Genomic DNA, 22,433 nt, shown 5'->3' with positions numbered 1-22,433 from the left:
GGATTAAATTAGTGTTTTGTTTTTAAAAACAACAAAAGCAATTCTTGTTTTATTGGGAATTTTATTTACCAACAAAGGACTTTTTTGGCTTCAAGACAGAATTGCTCAGTTCCTCTAAAAGCACATTACATCTGGCAAGTGATCTTCACCATAGCAAAAGTTTTAGGAATAAAATTTTAAATACTGTGATTTCACAAGCTGGACACTGCTTAGATATAAGAGATTGTGTTTTGTTCAAAAGGCAAATACTGAACTCTGCAAATGGGAAGCAGAATTATCTAGGAGTGAAAAAAAATGGGAAATAGCAGTTCAGAGGGAAAGGCAAGCATATGAAAAACTTTGGTGCCACTTGTTAAAATGCTTTTCTTACGTAAGTCAATGATGTGATTCTGTTTGTCTTCGCCTCAAAGCAAGGTGATTAGCAAATGAAATAGAGGAAAGATGTAAAAGTCATTAAGAAAAGAAAAAAAGGAACATTACTTCTTATATAACTTGTAATTAACCTATGAAATTCACTGCCAACCTGTACTATTGAGGTCAAAATCAGAACAGAATTGAAAAATAATTAGAAATACATTTGCATAATGAGAAAATCCACGGTTCTATTGTAGGATTTTCTGTAGTTTCATGAAAGATCTCTGGGAGTATTGCCAGCTAGTACCTGGTTGTGAAAGGCTGGGGTAGAGAATTGCATGATAAACAGGTTGTGTAATTATCTGGCATTACTTGCATTTAAGCATAATGTAAGCTTGACTTGACTTCTTTATATTCCCTTTGAGAGCTCCTCTATCCCCTGGAAGGAGCTTGGGGAGAGGAAGCTCAGGGAGCCAAGCTGGGTGTTGTGTGTAACCACCTCCTCCCCAGGCTGGTGGGGATTGACAGGTGTTTTTCTGTGGTTTTATTCTAACTCCCAGTAAGAAAGCAACTGATTGTATCTGCTAATTGTGAAGGGTGGGAGGTTCTGGTTTGAACCAGGAGTGCACCAGGTGGGTGCTCTGCAGCCCAGGGCTTCAGCTGACTCCTTCTGCAGGCACGTTTCAAAATGGCTTGTTCCTTCCTCTTTGTGGATTAATTAATTCTGATAGAATTGAGATAGAGTATCAAATAAATCCACAGTTCCATGTGTTCATTTAAAATGTGATTTTTATTGGTGGAAGAGAGGGTATTAATTTTTTTCTTCTGAATAACTAATCTCTTGAGCAGCAAAACCTTGTTAATTCTCATACAGCTAATCCTCAAATAATAATTCACTTAAGACTGACTTCACAACAAAAATAACTGCTTAAACACAAATGCTTGTAACTTACTCTGTTTTGACCTGTAAATTGTACCTAAAATCCAAATGTACAGATAACTGGAAGCTGTTTCAGAACTTTTCATTCTCACCAAAAAGTCGTTATCTCCCAAGCAGAAAGAAAAAGGGCAAATATTTTAAAAAGTATTGAAGCTAAGAGTTCTAGGAAACACAGAAATGATGTTTGGAAGAGGAAAACCTTTAGACAAAACCAAAAAAGAATTAAAAAAATAATGTCTGCACAGAAGTATCAGAATGTTCAATAAGTCTTCAGTAAATATTTTTGTTCTGTGCTTGGGAAAAAGGCAGATAAAATGTTCACATCATGGAATGTATTCTCTTGTCAAGGAGAAGGTTAAACAGCAGTTATACTTATATTTGGCATTTTTAAGTTAGAGGCCCAGATAACATGCATCTGTGAACTCTGAAAGAGCGAGCCAGAGAACTGTTTATAATTTATATAGGTTTTTTTAATAGTTCTTGGAAAACAGGAAAAGTTCCAGAGGACTTGAAGAGCACACTTCCTGAGAAATAGACATAATTCCCTCACTCTGACATAAGGGTTGAGGGAAATAATAAAAATATTGAGGTGATTAATTTAATAAAGGTAAGGAATAATAATTATTGATAATAATTCTTGGTTCTGGGAAAATAAGTTTTATCCTGTTAATGTTAATATTTTTGAGGTAAAATTTTTATTTTAAAATAGAGTTAAAATTGGTATTGCTGTGTAGCACAGGTAGCTTTAAGCCTGCATGAGACCTTTTTCTCTTTTAGGGGAGGTGGCATGGTGCAGAATCAATCCTGTACCTAAAAATGTGTCTGGCAATTGCCTGATAAGTGTTCTGTGGGTGACCATTGACACTGTCACACCTGGGCTCCTGGTCAGCTGTGTGTTTAGTACAGCCAGAAGGGAAGTTCTTACCTAAGGCTGAAGGCTGTAAACTGTCTCTTAAAAGCTATGGGAAGGTATCCTAGAAAAGAGTAAAATAAAATTAGAAGGGGTGTTCTAATGAATGTGATGATGGCTTATTCAAAAGATGACATGACTACATGAAATATTCCCAAGCAGCCAGTGGCAGGACAAGAGGACATGGTCTTAAGCTGTGCCAGGGGAGGTTTTGGTTGGACACCTGGAGATCTGGAGGAATTTCTTCACAGAAAGGGTGATTAGACATTGGAATGGGCTGCCCAGGGAGGTGGTGGAGTCACCATTCCTGGAGGTGTTCAAGGAAAGACTGGACGTGGCACTCAGGGCCATGGGCTGGGTGACACGGCAGTGATTGGTCATGGATTGGACTCAGTGACCCCAGAGATCTTTTCCAACTCGACTGAAGTGTGAAGTTAAGGCACCAGGTCCATCCTTAGTGGTTGATGTTCTCCTAAGCACAGTGGTTTGGGTTTGCTCCTCAGGGTGAAGCCCTGCCATGATTTGGTGCTTTCACCCCTGGAGCAATTTGCAGTGGTCTGAGTGCTGCAGCTGTGGCTCAGGACAGGCTGCCATGTCCCTGTGCACTCCTGGCAGGTCCCTCTGAGCCTGACAGCTGCTCCTGCCTTCTCCTTCCACTCTGGGAATGAAGGGTGTTGTCCATGCTCAGTGCACAACAAGCCAGTTCCCCCTGGAAGTCAGTTTAAATGAATGAAGTTTGTCCTGCTCTTCATTCCTTCATCACAGATGACTGCCTATCCAGTTTCTTTTGGGGGCATAAATCAGGCTTGTTTTGTCTTGAGCAGTGCATTTGTTGCCCCTTTCAGCCACTATGAAATCCTCTCACAAAAACTGTGTTCTTGAAACTGGGATATGTGGGATTTTCAAAAAGGGTCTTTCACTTTCCTTGCAGTGGCTGTAGTTCTGTATTTCCAGAAGTGGAGAGCCTGGCAGTGGATACTCACACCATGGTAGCAAATATTTTTAGTATTTCTATAGTGTTTTTTATAATTTCTATTGCTCTGGCACACTAACAATTACAGAATTGTTCTTTATTAGCTCTCTTGCCTTATTATTAATAGTAAGATATTCTGATTCATAATTTTAAAAAATTATAGGAAAAAAATTATGATAGAGTGAAGCTGGTCTGTTAAAGACAACTTTAAATATTCTACCCATCTCTTTCCTGTGCCACTTAAATTATGAATGTTTTGCTATCTCAGTTTTGCTATTCTTTCGCCATTTTCCTCTTAACATTTCCACATAGAATTTTAGTAGCTTCATAGGAAATTACAGCATGCAATCAGTAATACCAGCTTCAAGTTCTGGGTTTATGGGGTATCTGTCTTAATCTGATCTTTTCCTTCGTGCTGTTTCTTTTCCTTTCTCCTCTGCCTTTTCAGACCTGTAGTTCCTCTAAGTGTACAGAAGTTTCTGCTCTCTCCTTTGTCCCCTTCCCTGAACCCCCCATGTGCTCTGGCTTTACAAAGCCCTCACTGTGATTACCTTGCTGTGGCTGCAGCAGCTCAAGTTCTGTTAGCTCTGAACAATCTCCCTTTTTCTTCAAGTTCACTTTTCCTCATTTTCCTTGAGTTAGAAATTTCCTGACAACTGTTTATGATGCAAACTGAATTTTGTCAAAGTTCTCTCCTGTTTTTAATGCTGTGCATTTGTTTTTCTTGGGTTTATTTCTTTGTTTGGTAATGCAGAGGTTGTAGTAATGTCTGATACCTGCTGTTTAGATTCCAGTTTCACTTTGCATAGATAGTCTGGATCTCAGGTTCATGCAGCTATGGTCAATACATTTCTGAAGCGTGATGATTTTATATTGCCATGTGATTTTGGGGTCCTTTTTTGTTTGCTTTTATTGGCTTTTTTGTATATGTGGGGACAGTGAAGCCTTTGCAATAACTACACCAGACATTAAGCAATGGCCAGTGATTTTTCTGCCAAGTTGGATGATGAGTAATCAAAGCTTCTGCGTCACTCTTTCACTTTCTTGGAAGTGAAATTCTGGCATTGGACTCACCTAGCGCAAGGAATGAGCTGTGTGCCAGGTGTGCTTTGTGTTGTGTGGGATGTTTGCCCATTTTGTTTGAAGTGTTTGTCATGTCAGTCTGCTTGGTCTGATCTCAAGCCCCATGTCCATCTTATGGGTTCGGCTGGCTTGATTTGAAGCAATGATCTATCTCATGACTCAGTACCTGGCTGTACCATGTTGCTCAGTTGCAGAAAGAAGTTTTTGTCACTGGGAGTTTCATCTGATTAAAATTTGTGTTTTCTGCTGAAGACTGTTGTTATTTAAAAAAAAAAAAACCACAAAAAAAAAAACCCAACAAACCAAAAACTTCAGTAACCAGTGAATTTCATGAAAATATTATACATTAGAAACATCCTGTTTTGTGGGATGTTACAACAGTGAATCAAAGGAGCTTGGAAGAAGGATTTGAATAGTGTTTAGTGGGAAGAATTTTGAAGTAGTTGAGTAATTTTTAGCAAAAATATAAAAGATGGTTTTGTCAGTACATTCCCAGTGATGGTGACTGGGTATTGACTACAGGCTAAGCTCAGAATGAAGACTTTTCAGGTTTTCATCCATTAAAGGAGAAGTTCCACATCCAGTGGGTCCTGCACACCTGGAAATCACCAGGGAGAGGCTGCAAATGCAGGCAGAGAGATTCTCCCTGGGGTCACACACAGGGGCATTGAGAGCAGCTCACTGGGGGTAGGGCCTCTCCCTTGTTGCTCCAAAAAACCGATTATGCAGCAGTGACTCCTCCTGCTTCAAAATGTCTAAGGCAGGGAGGGGTAGGTGTGGTTCAGTTCAGTGTCTGTAGTGTAGCTGTAGTTGGGTTTTGTGACTCAGCAGTTCTTTGGTTAAAACATTGTCATTTTCTGACTTCTGCTCTGCTACCTCAGCTCCTGTAGAATGATCATCCATCTGCTAAGGTTCTTCATTTGCAGTTGAAATGTTAAATTTTCCTGTTAAATTTCATCAAAATGTGTCATGCTTGCTCTTATTGAAAATGGCTGTATTTTTAACTAATAGTGGTGATGTTGCAAATTCAGCAGGCAAAGTGGGAATAAGTTTGAATAATATCAAATTATACATGGAAAATTCTTGATTAAAACATACGAGCTTTATTTGCATCTTAAATTATGGTTTCTTCTTATACAACATTATTTTGCATAAGAGATTACACTGATACACATTTATTTTATTTGTCAAGTATTGACAGAGACAGCTCTTGTTTCCTTTTAGGAATCTGGGTAAAAATGGCTTATCTAACAGTAGTATTCTATTGGATAAATGCCCACCTCCACGACCACCGCCTCCACCGTACCCTCCCTTGCCAAAGGACAAGCTGAATCCACCTACACCTAGTATTTATGTAAGTAAATCTAGTGGCAGAAGTACATTGCTGCCTGTCTTTTGTAATGGTTTGGATATCTGGATTACATAATGTAATTATTTTAAAGATGCACTGTTCATCACTGAGTTCTAATTACGATGCTCTCCAAACTGGTATATAGGCAGGAGAAATGCCAGCCTTAAAGAAAATTTTGGGACATAGTTTGACTCTTAAAGTACCTGTAAATTAAGAATTTCGGTAGACAAAAGGAAAAATTCTTCAGATTTTTTACTTTTAACACTCAAAATGTTAGTATAATAAGCAAAACACTTCATTATATACAATGCACAGTATTTCAAAAATGTGTGTACAATTTTTTGCAAGTGACAGCTTATGCATAAATGAGCAAGTAATTAAACTAAACTCCCATAACAATCTGCTTCAAAACATCGTGAAGAAAAATGAATAAATGTTGAGGTGATGTTAGGAACAAAATGTCACCAGGAAAAGGCAGGGTTTAGTTGAGTAGTATTTTCTTATGCAAGCATTACAACTTTTGTTCTGAAGATAAAGTTTCATAATAGCTTTCTTGAGCTAACTTCCTTAGTAATAGAAGAATAAATGACAGGATATCCACTTCCTTAATAGCAGAAAAATAAATTACAGTATGTCCATACAGGCAGTGTGAAAAGCTGAAGTTGGCTTTGGTCACCTCAGTTTGGGGACCAAAAGAGGCTGGCACTGGGTCTGAGTGTGCTGAGAGCTGGGTTAGGCTGGATGCAATGGTGCTTCCAGATGTTTTCCAGGTGTTACACCTGGATTCATCTGCCTTAATAAAAGTCCATCCCAGCTTTGTTGAGTCCTCACAAAGCTGGAAAGTCACCACGCTGCCACTGACTGTGCAGTTGTGCCGCTCTTTGGGAGCTCCCTGTTGTGTTTTGTTTATTGCTAGAAGAGCCTTCAGCATTCTAAAGGATTCAGAGCAATTTAAAACAAAATCAGGAGGGAGGCTATGGCATAAAATTGAGGTTATAGGTGCAGAGAAGCATAAGAAAATCAAATCAACCTTTCTGGTTAACATGAGATATACCATGAGAGTAGTCTTTTAATTATACTGCTTCTTGTATACATTAGCTGTAAAATTAGCACTTTTTTACTTCTGAAAAGAAACTGTATTGCTCTTCAGAGAATTCTGTAGATTTAGGGAATGTACAAGGCTACTGTCAGATAAAGAAATTAAGTTCAGGAAACCTGAGTTGCAAAGCTGAAGCAACCTGGGAATAATTCTTGCCAAGAAACAAATTACAGTAACAAATTAATTTCAGGAGTGAACCCAGCATTTACCATAGAAAAAATTGTATGGTGTAGCTGTTCATTCCCCACAGTGCAGGGAAATGCAGAAAATTCCTGTTTTCTTTTTGGTATTTCTCTTTTGTTTTATCATTCTTTCTTGTTTTAAAAATAAGGAATCTAGATTGATCTGACTTCTAATATTCCATTATAATTTTGCAGTTGGAAAATAAACGAGATGCTTTCTTTCCACCTTTACATCAATTTTGTACAAATCCAAACAACCCTGTTACTGTAATACGTGGCCTTGCTGGAGCGCTTAAATTAGGTAAATTTACCTTTTTTTTTTCTGTAACTTTGGGGAGGAATTAATGTTTTTTAAAGAGAAGTCTCTCTCAGTTCTTAGAGGGGGATATTTTATTTCTATAATACTATTTTACCTGTATATTGCAAGTCGTTAGGATAATTTGTCATTTCTCAGTTTGCTGTTGTTTCTAATCTTGGTCTTGTCAAAAAAAAAAACCTCACCACAAATACAGCAGATTTTGTTGAGCACAGAGGGGAGCTGAGCTGTGGATGTGGAAGTTTACAGCCAGACATTTTCCTATAAAAAACTGGATGCATGTCTTTGTGTTTAGCTCTAATGATCTATAATTTGACTGTGTGCAATATTTTGAAGTCTCTGGGTAGATAAACTACCACTGCTGGTAGGAAATGTGTTTTATGATGGAAGTGCATTCATTAAGCTCTGCTCTGAAAAATACTTTCTTGGTAATAGGTGTGAACATTGTTTGCAGATTTGTTTAGCCAAGGCATGTAAAATGTTTCTTGTGAAATAGTCCATAGCTGCTAAGTTTTTTTCTAATTTTCTACTGGATATGTGGAGAAGGTTTTTTGGGTTTTAATAATTAATGTTCAGGTGGGCAGTTTTGTGAACTCTTACAGGGTAAAGATGATTTTAGACTAAACTTTTTGATAACTTCAGGCATTTTCCTGAAATTGTTTTATTCTATTTTAAACTTCATTTATTAATTTTATTGCTATTAATTAGATCTAGGACTCTTCTCTACTAAGACATTGGTAGAAGCCAATAATGAACACATAGTAGAAGTAAGGACACAACTACTGCAGCCAGCAGATGAAAACTGGGACCCCACTGGAACAAAGAAAATCTGGCGTTGTGAAAGCAGTAGATCTCATACAACAATTGCTAAATATGCACAGTACCAGGCCTCCTCATTCCAGGAGTCTTTAAGGGTAAGTTTATTGCTACTGTTCAAGTTATTCACAAACTCCATACTGACTCTGGAGCCAAATAATAATGGCTGTTGGAAAAAGCAGAAACTGCTAAGGAAAAAGAGACATTTCCATTAGCTTGAAGAGCACAGGTAAATTTTCAAAATCTGTTTTGAATAGAGGGTCAAATAGTATATTGTTCTTCCCCAATGCTTAGTGTAAACTTAAGTTTAATAATGTAAAACTCGTGGTTGTTACATACTTTTAATCTTTTATATTATAATATCAAAATGCACATTAAAATATTTAGAACTCGAGGCTTTTTTACAATTCGGATTGCTTCTGATTTCACATGTTATGAAATCAGATTTCTTTGTTCTTCCTACTCTCCTGAATTAATTTGGATGTGGCTTATTAGAAGTTTACACTAATACTAGTCTTTTGTTGGGTTCCAAACATAACAGTTCATATTTAGTTTAGAAGTTTTTAGGCTTATGTGACAGGGTGAAGTATTAAAAATAATATTTCCCCTTCCTGCCTTGGCAGAGGGGTTGGACCCCATGATCTCCAGAGGTCCCTTCCAGCCCTAAATATTCTCTTACTCTGGGATTCTCTGAAATGTGATTTTATTGGTATTTTTAACATTTTATACTGAAGTTATGAGCACATTCTTGAACTGGCTATGGTCACTCCCTGGAGGCTTATGTTACCTGGTGTTGCAAAAAGATTGGGCTACGGTAGAACTAAGACAAGAAGATAATTTTGACTAGTTGTTTGTTAGAAAATAGGGAAAAGGTCAGTGTGGGGAATTGACTATTGCAGTTTTCACTGTCTTTACACACAAACAGGAATGATTTCAGTAGGAAGGGAAAGAGAATTACTAAATTTAAATTTTGTGCATTAGAGGAAAGGATTAGAAACAAAGAAGATAATTGCTAGTTGAAGGGAACAGAAGGGAATCTAGTTATAAGGCTTTGAGCTGGTACAGGATGAAGAAAAGAACAGGAATACCATGGGAAGTGGGGGGCACAGAAATCTTCTAGAACCTGGGATTTTTCTTCCTCTGCCATGGTAATAAATTTCAGTAGGATATTGGCAGAAGGTTTTCTGGTGACCCCTGAGCAGTGGCACCAGTGTTGTATCCCTGTATGTCATTCCAGAGGGGCTGGAGAACATTACATCACTGGAATATAATATCTGTCTATATCTGTTTATCTAGATATCTTTTTAAATAATTATATATAGTGTAGCACATCCAAGCTGAAAGCCTCAGCTTTGGATTTGCACCACAATGTGTCTTGTAGGGTGTTCTGGTTTTTCTTTTCTCACTTTTACCAACTGGTGGTAAAAATGCAATACATAAAATAGTTTTTAAGAGTGATGATTTTCATTTTTCCCCTGGAAATTAGAAAGACACTGTACGTGTGTCCTTTGCCTAACACTGCTCTGACCTGTCCTTAGGTGACTTTCCAGTGTTTAAATGAAAGCTTTATTTCTTCTTTCTATAGCTACAGTTCTCTTGGCTTGCCCTAAGTGATCTTTTTTCTTTATTCCTCTAACAGCTATTGCATTGCTTTTCTAACATGTCTTGCAGCATTTGATAAATCCATCATCACTAGGTTCCTTTTTGTTTCTCTTTGTCCTTCATTCAAAGGATGAATAAGACTTTCTCAGGTACACAGGGCACTTTGAGATTTAACAACAATCCCATTCAAAGCCAGAGATCTTTGGACAGAATCCAGACAGCTCCTTCTTCCTTTTTGTCTCTGTCTTTTTCCTTCTATGTCCATATACTTGCCAAAATAGAAGTCTTTAGAATAGGGTTTTGAGCACAGTCTGCTAAAAAGATCAAATTGCATCATTTAATATTGGTTGGATTTTTTCCACTAGTCGTTCGTGGTCTCAGCTCCTGCTAGTGCTAAAATAGCATATGGCTATGAAAAATTCAAAAGATTTTATATAATGAATTTTATTAAATTAGTTTTATAAATATTAGTCATCCTAGTTTCCTGTCAGAATACCTGCTTTGGAGGTAGGGAGGTAGATGTTCTTATTTGAAAAAGTTAACAGAATTCTTTAATACTGGATTCCAGGTCACCCTCTGAATGGAGCAAGCCAGTATCCTCATTTCCAGCTTGAATGCAGGCCAGCAGAAATATTTACAGTGTAGCCATTTTCTGTTGTCCTGGCCTGAGTGTCATGGAATCTGCAGCCATGAAGAAAGTGATTCCAATGCATTTCACTGACTTTTTTTATTTTCTTCACAATGAGGAAATGTTGACATTAACTCTTAGACATAGACATTTCAAAGATTGTGTCAGTATCTTGAAATAAATGTACTTATATCTATATCTACTTATATATACTGTGTTATCACTTTATACCTATATCTTTTATATGTTCTTTCGTGTATTTATATGTGAAAACATTTCAAAATTGCCTTTTATAGGAGGAAAATGAGAAGAAGAGTCACCACAAGGACCACTCAGATAATGAATCCACATCTTCTGATAAGTAAGTGTGTTTTAACTCTGTTCATTCTGTACTTGGTTCTGTGTGCTATTTTGCATCATTCCCTTTTCACATTTGCCTGATACATTTTGTTACATTTGCAGCTCTGGGAGGAGGAGAAGAGGACCTTTTAAAACAATCAAGTTTGGGACCAACATTGACCTGTCAGATGACAAGAAGTAAGTTGATTACAGTTTCTCCTGCTCACAGTGGGATTCTACATGATGATAATCCTTCTGGAAATCCAGTGTAGTATTCTCAGACATCAGTCAGTCTGTTGATAAATTCCAGTTTCCACATGAAATGGTTACCTTTGCTCTTCAAACTGTTGTTACAAGTCCTTCTCACACTAAAAAATATTTTCCAACTTCTCTTCCCAGGATTTTTGTTTTTCCAGAAATGAGTTGAAACATCCATCAGAAGCCATTCTTTCTAGTCCTCCTCCTAGTCCATTCCCTTTGTTTCATTGTGAGGCTTTAAATTGTTTGCTTCCTATTTTATTACTTCTGACAACACCAAATTTTTAGGTTTTTGCATAGAAATTGAAAGATTAAAGGGGTTTTTTCTTTTTTGTCTGAATTTTTGTTATTCATGGTTTTTTTCCTTTCATTCATACTGTCATCTGTTTTCACCTTTACATAACTCTTGCTTCTTTATCCAGTAACAGCGTTCAAAATATGTAGGAAAGACCAGACCAATGCTTACCTGTGGGTAAGAGAGAGCCATGATGCCTCTCAAGAGCCTCAAAACCAAAATTGAGTATTTTTTTAACTATATATCCTTCTGTGGGTAGATGAAGGTAGCTTAGAAAACATTAGAAATACTCTGAAAGAATATTTTTTATTGTCCAGTAATAATTATTTGGTTCAATCTCTGGTTAATACCTACTTCCATCAAAGATCCAGCAGGTCTAGGCTGTCAGTCCCACCAGCTGCTGTACAAATATTCTGGTCTACTTCAGTCATAAAAAAAGAAGAAGTTTATGGTGTTTGGGGAGTAAGGACACTTAAGATGATGACATCTTTTGTGGCAGAGTCACTGGAGTGCATCTGTAGATGTGATTAGAGGTTGCTACAGAATTTTGGATTTTGATGCCATTTTTCTATAAAAGAAATTCCATCTGTAGATGCAAACTAGTTAAAAATTATTACTCTGAACATGCCATTGGGAGAGAGACTTCAAATGAATTTAAGCAAAGCTAACCTGTGGCTCATAGGGACTTGGATTTTGTTACTTGAAATAATCCTTGTAGGATCCTGGATAGATGCCAGGTCTTCTGATCTGTAGTTTCAGCTTTGGCTACAAAAATATCTTGCCCCTCAACCAGCCTGTCCAATTTGTGATTGTGTTTGGAATTATTTTAAAATTGAAAGAGTAACACAGATACCCGTGCTAACAATTTTTTGAAAATGTTTGTTTCCCAGACTCTTCTAAGAGTTTCAGGGATTCACAGTTTGTCAATTTGCTATTTTGCTGCAGGTGGAAGTTGCAACTCCATGAACTGACAAAACTTCCTGCTTTTGTACGTGTGGTATCAGCAGGAAATCTTCTAAGCCATGTTGGTCATACCATCCTGGGCATGAACACAGTGCAGCTCTACATGAAGGTTCCAGGCAGCAGGACACCAGGTGAGTATAATCACCATAATCCCATGAAAATATCAGGTTCTCCTGTGGGGTGTTGGATTTAACTGCACTGCAGATTTCTTATATCTTAGAGCATGCCTAAATGGGATAAATATACATATTCAGGATTTTTGTAGTTCTTACTTTACTGAACTCTACATGTTCAAAGCACTTAGGGTGGAAATTCCTGGATTTCTGCAGTGCTAGGGAATTGCCCTGCTGACCTCTTGCATGCAATAGTGGATTGTTTGAGGAGAAAGGAAAGCTGGGTTTATATACATGGACAGTATTTTTATTTTGCATACCTTGGAAGTTTCTAGAGGCTTCCCAAGAGGGTCTGGTGCAATCCTAGAAATCAGACACTTCCACTTTTTTAGATTTTTATTGTCTGAGAATAGGACTCAACCCTCCATGATGAGGACCTGTTTGTTGGGGACCTGGACTGGGACTTGAGGTATCTGGAGTAAATTTCAGGGTCTTTTTATTCCTGAAGTAGATCTTCAGAAAGTTGCATTAGGGATTATGGCTCAGTTTTCCAGCTGTCTAAAGAAGATAAAATACTGGGCATTTCTGCATGAATTTTGAAATCACTTTCAGAAAGATTTTTGCACTCCTTGTCTGTTCAGTGCCTGAAGTCACAAAGTTTTGCACTGACCACGACTGTCAGGAAACGCAAAATCTGAGCTTTTGAAGTAAGTGTTTCTACAGGAGGGAGGAACTGCTGAATTATTTGTCAGACCCCTAAGATTGGTAGTTCCAAATTTGTTTTCCACAAACTAACAAAAGCAGAATTCTCATGTCACTGGTAGCTTAACTGTGTGAAGCACCTAAATAGTGTACATAAATGTCATGTAAAATATATAAAAATACTTAAACTGTAGTGTAAGTTTTTTTAGAAATTGTGTCTTTGCATTTCCTGGCATTGTTTTGATAGAAAAGCCTCGCATAAAGTGTGTTTACTTTTCTCTTAAATTTCAGGTCATCAAGAAAATAACAACTTTTGCTCAGTAAATATAAATATTGGTCCAGGTGACTGTGAATGGTTTGTTGTCCCTGAAAGCTATTGGGGTGTCATGAATGACTTCTGTGAAAAGTAAGCTGGACATGGTGTTTTTCTCTTTCTTTTGTCAAATTTTTTGTGCCTGTCTCAGACCTGAGGGGGGAAATTACTGAGGGTGTTCTAAGGGAACATTATTTTATGGGTTTTCCATGTAGTCAGAAAAGTCTTTTAAAAGCAGGTCAAAATGTAAAATCTAGAGTTCATACAAAATACCACATTTGTACAATATACAGAAACTTGGGTTGCCTGTGACAGAAGCAAAAGCAGAATTCTCTTGTCAGAAGCAAATAGAGAGTCATTGGTATTTTGGCATGTTTTCTTGTTGCATTTAGAATGAAAGCCTAATTTGTTCAGACCCCAGGAGGTGCCATGGCAGGCTTTGCTTACACTTACACATTTGTAACTCCCTGGAAAAGCTGGGGTACCCTGAGCATTGGGGAACTACTCAGCCAGCTCTAAGGTTAGGATTTCTCTGCTGTGCCTTGTGTAGAGTGGTTTTGAAAACAAACAGAACAATACTTGTTTGTACAGGCACACACACAAAAAAAAAGAGGGAGCATCAGTTGTGTCCCCTAATCATGCCAGTACTCAAACAGGAGCCTCTGAGGTGGATTCTATGGGAGAAGGTTTTTCTTACCCAGTTGAGACTGGATTAAGCTCTTGACTTCAGAACTTTTCCAGAGCTCTGTAAATTCATCTCAGTGTTTCTGTATTTTCTGCCTGCCTACTGACAGCTGTTCTTATTTCATCCACCCTTAAAAAGATAAGCCATCTCAAAAATGTAATTTCCACTGATGGAAGAGTGATGTCTCTGGCACAACAGGCCTTGTTACTTGCATGTCACTGTTCTTCTGATGCTGACAGAGAAACTTGAGAGCTTGGTAACCTCACAAAATGTCTACAGTGCCTCTACAAAGGCACTTGATTATCTTTGAAAACTGTGCATTGCACATAATCTCTCATGATGCAGTATAAAAGCAGTGTAATACTGAGATAAGGATGGGAGAGCAGTGTGGATTTTGGATAACCATAGGGGAAGAGTTCATAGTTAGGAAATCCATATGGAGGTGTTTTTCCATGCTGCTCAGGAGGCTCAGCATTTCTTGGCTGAGAGCACAGACCCATGGATCACAGTTAAAATGTTGCTTGTTGTGTGGGCAAGCTGCACATGCACACACAGAGTACATGTTCAGAACAGAAAACTTCCTTGGGAGCTGCTGTGGTCTGTCCAGGAGGTCAGGCAGTGATGGATAAAGCAGCTTTGGCCACCAGTGCCACACTGCTTCTCACCAAGGTTTTGTCTGCCTCAGCATCAATAAAATACTGGGAAACTTAAAGGAAAATAGAACTTAACTGGAAGCTATAAAATTACTTCACATGGGCAGGTGGATGGGAAGGTGTTCTAATGTATTGCAGGATGTGAAATGTGGAATTATGATCAGGAATTTTACAGATGACGCTTTCCTTTTGCCCACTGTTTGTGGCTCACTGAACACATTCATGGTGATGGTCATTTTTCACAGGTAGTTGCATTGAAGTGTCTGCCACTAACACTGAAGACTTTCTCTTTCCTCTTGTTTCAGGAACAATATGAATTTCCTCATGGGATCTTGGTGGCCAAACTTGGAAGATTTGTATGAAGCCAATGTCCCAGTTTATAGATTTATTCAAAGACCAGGGGATTTGGTGTGGATAAATGCTGGCACTGTTCACTGGGTTCAGGCTATTGGCTGGTGCAACAACATTGCCTGGAACGTTGGCCCTCTCACAGGTATGTGTGAGCAGTGCCTGTGCTGAGCTCTGTGGAGGTAACATTTTATTGCACATGGCACAGAACCTGCCAATTCTTACTCATTTGCCATGCTTTACTAGATGAAAAAACCCCTATGTGTTGTATTTTTAAAATATGACATGTTGAAGCTTTAACAAATTCCATTGTGAGAGGAAGAGAAAGCAGCAAGAGTGCAGTCTTGGCACTCATGCTTTGAATGGGCTTGTGGGAGTACAATGTGTATGTTAATTTATGTACTGTCTTCTTAGGCCATTTCTTAACTTCTCCCAGATTTGTTCTACCCAGCAAATTTGTTCTACCCACTGTGGATTTCATACGAATTTAAGGACTAGTCCTCTAATATTGGTGGGAGAGTGGGTACCTAACAGCTCTTTGGTGAGAGCATCAGGAAATGCAAACAGCTGTAAAATGTAGTTCATAAAGCAATATTTGGTTTCTCAGACCTACTGCTCTAGAATTCGTCAGTTTTGATCCATGGTCTTGGAAGGATTTTTATCTGTGAGTGTGGAAGGAAATTCCTCTGCTAAAACAGGAGTCTGTCAAGTGTTTGAAGAGAATGCACTTCCAAAAAAACTTCTGTTTTCTTAAGTAGTTTAAAATGTCTTTATATGGTGCAATAAAGAGTGTATCTCTAGGATTGTGTGATTGACTGAGAGACCTCTCATGTTCAGTCACAGTAAGTTTTGTAAAACATTTTTAAAAGAAGGGTGGTGTGAGTAGGCTGCTTAATGAAAAAGTCTGACTCACTTCTTCTCTCAAGTAGAGATTATATACCATAGCAGTGTAGAATCATGATAAATTGTGAATAGAGTGAGATGCAGACATTTCAAACCTGGTTTTTTTAAAATCTGGAATATTTTAAAATTTACTAATTCACCATTTTTGAAATACCTGCTCCATGTTCAGCAAAGAAATCAAACACTTGCCAGTAACTTGTCTGCACAGGTATTTGTTGCTGCTGTGGCATTGTGTGTTCTTTCAGCATCATAAATACACTTTTTAAGACATTTCAAAGAATGGAAACGCAGTTGGAATGAATGGCTCATTGTGAATGAAGTTTAGCTGTTAGAGATATAAATTACTATTCTAAACAGAGTGATCTGGGTTGATAATTGTTCCTGCCCTGACTGATTGCTGCTGTGCCTGTGTGTTTGCAGCCTGTCAGTACAAGCTGGCAGTGGAACGGTACGAGTGGAATAAGCTGCAGAGCGTGAAGTCCATAGTGCCCATGGTTCACCTCTCATGGAATATGGCTCGGAATATCAAGGTCTCAGATCCAAAGCTTTTCGAAATGATAAAGTAAGTTTTTGTTGATTTGAAGATTTACTGTGCCCTTTTCCTCTTCACACATAAACCAGCGGTTGATTTATAAATAGTTCTTTGCAAGGCTTTTCTCTTCCTGGGAACCAAACCAAAATTACTTTAGATTCTGTTTTTCAAACACAACGCTTCTAGATATCCCTAATTTTATTATGTTTTATACTATGTTATTGTGGCATAGCTTTAGAATCATCTATGTAATTTTTTTTAGTTAAATGTGCCATAGACTTAATTCAGCAATTAAGAGAAAGATGGCTTTGATCACAGCAGCTGTTTAGTATGTATCATCAGAAATAGGAAAATTAGATCATCAACTCAAATATTAGAACTGGAATATATAGTCTTTTTTAGCAAAGTTAAATTCTGCATTTCTAGAACCTGTAGTTAGTGTTCTCATGTTGTTATTTGGAGATCCAGTATAAATCTTTTAGATCTTTATCTCAAGTAGGAATTTGAGAGTCTCCTTCCCTTTGCTCTTCTGAACAATGAATTGATTGATCTGTAAAATGATAATTGAGTTTAGTGACATTTCTCATATGCACATTCCAAAATGCAGGAATCTTCCAGGCTTCAAGCATCTGTAGTGATTTTCTTCAAAGGGTGCAACTTCAAGAAATGTAAATCATATTGCAGAACCATACTGAGGTTGGGGACTGAATGAACATTTCAGCATCTAACATAGATTTGTCTTAAAGTGGGGGAATGAATTCCAAAGCATATTACTCATCATGAGAATCCTCTGGTAGCAGCACCCTCTGCTTTGCCTGAGTCTCCACCAAAGCACTTCTGAGCCCTTCTTAGTCTTACCAGCTTACTGGATCAGCAAGCATTGTATCTTTTTATTATTTGCCTTGAAATGGGCTTTAAACAAATGGGTAAATTAATTTGTGCAAAAAGGGCAAAGAAAAAGAGTGTCTTTTTTCCCCCCCAGTGGGATTTTTTGGTGACATCTGAGTGCGACATCTTTTTACAGTAGAAATTTAATTTAGGCTTGAACATCTGTTGCAGAATGGTGGCATTGGGGAAATGTTAAATTTGTAAGAACTGAGAATGTTGGAAGTTGACAACAGGGAGGTTTGTAGTCACTCTAAAGCTTGATTATAGGGTAGCATTTGTGTGTGAATACTTTCCTGAAATCTCGGAACTGATACTTAGGGTAAATAAAGTATTTGCTGAAGGCCTGGCAGTCCTGCCCCTTCAATTAAACAATTAGTGCTCATATTCCTAATGCCAGCTGTCATAAAAAGGAGAAGAGAAATTGAGTAGTTAGAAATGAGAAAGAGGGGAAAATGCAGGAGAGTGTGGAAGGGAGAAAGCCAAAAAGTCCATTTAAAAATACCAAATCCACAAGCTTCACTTTTATCTTTATTTATGTAAAATACATACAAAGCCCAGCAGATATCTATTGTAAGGCTCAAAGCAGTTCTGGAATGTTCTTTAAAAATATGATTTTGGTATTTTAGCCACTTGTAATTTTGCATTTGCATGGTTTTGGGTTTAAAAGGAGAAGAATGTGACTGAGCACAGCATCCTTCTCCAAGAGAATCACTTAAAATGTTATGGAGAAACACAGAGGACAAAATGGTAATTTGCTGTTGGCTGACAGCAGCCCGGCTTTTTCCAGCAAGAGACTCAAATTTCAGTGTACATTACAAAGAAACAGAGATGCTGAGGAGCAGATATAAATTTTGGGTGCATGTGCATTGGCTTTTTCCAGTCTACTGAAACCATTTCCAGTTTACTCAGATTAAGCCTCCCCCACCCAGATTGGTTGTCAGCCAAAACTCAAGTTCTGCTGTGGCTGCAGAGGGGAAAAAGAGGGGATGATTATCTCTGGTCTGTAATGTCCAGTAGCAACAGCCTGAGATAACTCTTTGTTACGGACACTCCTGTAGTTCTGGAATAGCAGTTCCTAGAAATCAGTATCAGCACAGCCTGTGCCTGACCTTGGCTTTGTAAACACACTGGAAATGCAGAAAACTTCATGAATTTCCTTAAGAGAGGGAAGCAGTTGCATAATTTTCTTGTGGGCTCCTTGTCTGCAGGAAAATCCATCTGGGATCGTGGCTGTTGTCCACAGCACCTGGATTTTCTGTGTACAAAACAGAGACATTTGTGGGTTGTGTATATGGGAGTGCATGCATATGTATAAAAATGCTGGAAAAAATAGTCATTTTTGATGGAGCTGGTTGAATTTCATCTTAGTTGGCTTCATTGTCATCAGGAAATAAAAATAAGTGACACATCTGTCATTTTTTTGCTGAGCACAGGTCTGTCAAAAATTGCATGTCTCTTCTGTCTCTGGGACTTCTTAGGTATCAGCATAATACAAAAGATAAGGATAAAAAGTAGCTTCTAATTCAGTTTGAAAGATAAATACAAATATGCCTTGGTGGGTTGTGTGAAAGTAACCACTGCAGAGTCAATAAACTAAAATTTGATCATAGTTATAAATATTGGGAACCAGGTTAGTGATGAAAAGAAATGGAGTAGAAGAAGAAAAAGTAATAAAAGGAAACTTTGCTTTTGGAAGAAATCTGATGCCTCGTTATATTTCTAGTTAATGTGCAGTTCAGTGCTGTCTTGCAAGATAAAAGTCAAAGAGCAAAACCTGAAACTTTCTCATGAGATGTTTTTTTAAAGATTTGATTTTAACAGTAAAAGCGTGAGCAGGAACAAAGCAGAAAAAATTATTTAAAACTTGGCTAAGGGAGGACAGCCCTCACAAAAAGAAAAATCAACTGCAAACCTCTTAGATGGGAGCCAGAAGGACTTTTACAAATGCATCTGAGGAAGAGAAGAATTTTAGAGGTAGAATGAACATAGTAATAAAAGCTTAAAAAATTAATTCCAAAGTAACTGAAATACTAAGTTCTGTTACAGAAATAGTTTCAGAAATGTAAAAGAACATGACATGGGAGAAATTATTTTGTACAAAATCATGAAGTTAGGTAAAATACTTTTCAGCATCAGGGAAGATGTATTACTGGAAGGTACAAAGAGGTCCGTTCTGCCTTGCCATTGGGGTGGTCTCCATATTTTGAGAAGTTTTACTGAATATCTAAGTATTTAAATGGGTTTTTCACTCCCTTCTAGGATAAATCAGGATCATGTCCATTTTTAATTCCCTTCTGTTGAATATTTGAATTTGACTGGACATGATTTACTCAAATGTTTATGTCATACCTGCAAAGACTTTGAGAGGGGGATGGTCTAGATTTTCTTCCATTTGAATTCTCACTGTACCAGAATAAAAACTGGCCTACAATACTAAAAGCTGACCCCATTGAACTTGCACACTGTCGCTTGACTGGGAACCTTTTTGGCTTTCTAAGGCTTCCCAAACTTCAGGAAACTGTGCTGAATATTCACAGTGATAGTTTGTATCCTTTCTCTCATATTTAAAGGCTTGAAATAGTTAACATTTACATTTTCAAGTTCCATTACTAGGACCTGAATTTTATCCAAGGAGGGGGAGTTCACCTTCAAGCTATTGTTTTCTGCTTTGTCTGTGAATTTGGCAAACATTGTAGCAATGTTGTAAGTGGGTTCATTCTGGGCAGCTTTTTTTTCACAACTGCAGCAGTAGAAAGCACTTTGAATGTAATAACACTTTGAAAAGTCTTTGGAAGTCAGGAGTGGAGAACAATGGTGGCAGGTGTGCAGGTGTGCTTGCAGTTGCTCTTTGGGATGCCCAAAGACTTTTCCAGGTAACAGCAGAAGAGAAGAATGGTAGCTTTTAAGTTTATTTTAAATAATCAGGCTGTATTGCATAAATGAATGCTTTTCCAAAATTACTGATCTTGTCAGGAGCACAATAACCCAACATTTAAATGAATTAATACTTAATCTATCACCTGTGGTTGGCCTTAACATCATAACTCACATTCACATCAAACTTCAAAAGTGTTGAAGGAGTTACAGCTTAATGAGCTGCATAATTTTCTTGAAATTGGTTACATGAAAATGAGATGTTTAACAGAGAAACACACTTTCAGTTTTGTGTTATCCTTACAGTGAGGGTGTTAGTGAAGCCATAGTGAAGCCACTGTTTTTAGTGAAGATGAACAGTGTGAGTGTAAAACAAGAGGAGAGTATTTCAGAATCCTGGGATTCTATTAACTGCTTGGAAACACATGAAAGAAATATGGTGGGTTTTTTTTAAATAGAGAATGTATGAATTACATGTTTCAGGCTCTAATGGGAGAAGGTTCAAGTTGAAAATGCTTGATAGAACTCTTCAGCACTTCATTTTCTGTCCGGTGTTTGTTTTTTCCCCTTAATTTTTTTTCAATCTTCCTTCTGCTTCTAATGAGCATGTAACATAACCACCCTGTGGAGGAGAAAATTGAAGGCTACAAAGGCTGCAGCTTAAATAAATAGGGTAGCTGAGAGCTAAAATTATTGTAAATAACATTGTAATTTAGACATTTGGTGACCTATTTTGCCAGCTTTTTTTTGAAGAACATACGTAGCTCATACAATGCTAGAAAACAAGTTACATTTTCTTGTAAGGAAGAGAACTGTATAAAATTGTGACATAAAATTATTTAGGTGTTTTTTGCCTTTAGAAGGGGTATGACAGGGAATTGTGGGTTTTAATTTGACATTTGAGCAGTTATTCTCTTCATTCATAAAATAAATGCTAGAATTATTTTTTCTGTTGAATTTTTTTTCCTAATACCAACCTGTCCTTTTTCCTTTTTCATGGGAGAAGATACATGTTCATAGATTCTACTGTGTGTAAAGTGAGTCCTGGCAGAACTTGGGGTTTCAGAAAACTTGGGATAATAAAGTTGTAATAGTGCTGAGAAAGTAATAGGAGTTTTAAGATGTTAGAGTCCTTTGGATCAGGTTATAGTCAAACAAAATGTAAACAGCTCTGCTGAACTTGGCAGTTCAAGCTGATTTCTTGCTGACAAAGTTACGGTTCAAAATAAAATACGTGGATTGCTTTTGAAGGCACATTGTTCTGTTGTGCTTAAAAGAGCATTCATGTATTTCAGTCAAAAATGAAAGGTGCAGCCTGTTTGCAGGGCAAGGGGCAGTCCTGAAAGAGGTCCAGAAGCACAAGGTGTGACTTTTCCCTAAGCCATGAGTCCAGTGATTCCTTCTAGGAAGCTGTTTCTGAAATCCCAGAGGAAGAGCAAGCTCCAAGTACATGGTCTTGGAAGAAGCTGAAGCCTTCTTGAGTTTTGCTATCCAACTGAATGTTGAACTGAACACACAACTGCTTTTGGTTGCAGGTACTGCCTGTTAAGAACTCTCAAACAGTGTCAGACACTGAGGGAAGCTCTGATTGCTGCAGGAAAGGAGATTGTCTGGCATGGAAGAGCAAAGGATGAGCCAGCTCATTACTGTAGCATTTGTGAGGTCAGTAAAAATGAGTTGGGTCATCTACTCTTGTAATATTTATTTGAATTTTGCCTTGTCTTTTGTTGTTGATGATGTTTAAAGTTTGTTTCTAAGCTGCAGCATCTGCTCTGTGCTGTAAGCACATCTGTGTGATGTGGTAGTGCCTTCCAGGAGCTCATCCAGATGTTTTTCTAGACATGGGCTGTGTTTTGCTGAAGGCTCTCCCACACTACTTCCACAACATTGTTTTTCACTGGGTCAATTTTCAATTTTCAGTTATTATAAAATATTGTTGTCCCTTCCTGCATAAAATTTGATCTGCTGAGCTTCATTTTAAAGGTATATTGGTCTTCATTTCAGAAGTCACCAACACACCCAGAAGAGAGAGAACTTAAGTCCTTTTTTTCTGCAGGACAGAGCTTTTTGCTGAATTTTTTCATTCAACTTACTGTTAATAGTTGCTTTAAAGTATTGGATAATAATTTTCATGAAGCTTAAAAGAAAATAACATTTTCCTACCCCCTGAAAATCAATTTCTAGTTATCCTCTGACAAAGCCTCTTGGGCAGGATGAGCATGTGGCTCAGTAGTAAGGAAATAACAAACTTTAGCAGACAGTAAAAAGAAAAAAATAAGTATAATTTTTTGAAATCCTCACCTCACTATTCAG

At 37.7% G+C, this 22,433-nt stretch overlaps 1 protein-coding gene across 17 annotated transcripts in view; it reads left to right on the top strand.

Moving 5' to 3' along the window:
- Window positions 1–22,433, top strand: part of KDM6A (lysine demethylase 6A) — a 151,146-nt gene that overhangs the window by 123,820 nt on the left and 4,893 nt on the right. For all 17 annotated transcript variants that reach the window (XM_084227157.1, XM_084227155.1, XM_084227153.1 and 14 more), the window contains 10 exons: window positions 5,485–5,614; window positions 7,088–7,193; window positions 7,917–8,122; window positions 10,551–10,615; window positions 10,717–10,791; window positions 12,092–12,240; window positions 13,216–13,330; window positions 14,881–15,068; window positions 16,247–16,388; window positions 21,656–21,782. In XM_084227157.1, the coding sequence (XP_084083283.1) occupies window positions 5,485–5,614; window positions 7,088–7,193; window positions 7,917–8,122; window positions 10,551–10,615; window positions 10,717–10,791; window positions 12,092–12,240; window positions 13,216–13,330; window positions 14,881–15,068; window positions 16,247–16,388; window positions 21,656–21,782 (1,303 nt within the window). The remainder of the gene's footprint in view (window positions 1–5,484; window positions 5,615–7,087; window positions 7,194–7,916; window positions 8,123–10,550; window positions 10,616–10,716; window positions 10,792–12,091; window positions 12,241–13,215; window positions 13,331–14,880; window positions 15,069–16,246; window positions 16,389–21,655; window positions 21,783–22,433) is intronic.

Source organism: Fringilla coelebs (assembly GCF_963513975.1).
Source record: "Fringilla coelebs genome assembly, chromosome: 2".
Lineage (NCBI taxonomy): Eukaryota > Metazoa > Chordata > Aves > Passeriformes > Fringillidae > Fringilla > Fringilla coelebs.
The sequence above is the reverse complement of the archived record's forward strand: the minus strand, read 5'-3'. Positions and strand labels throughout refer to the sequence as shown.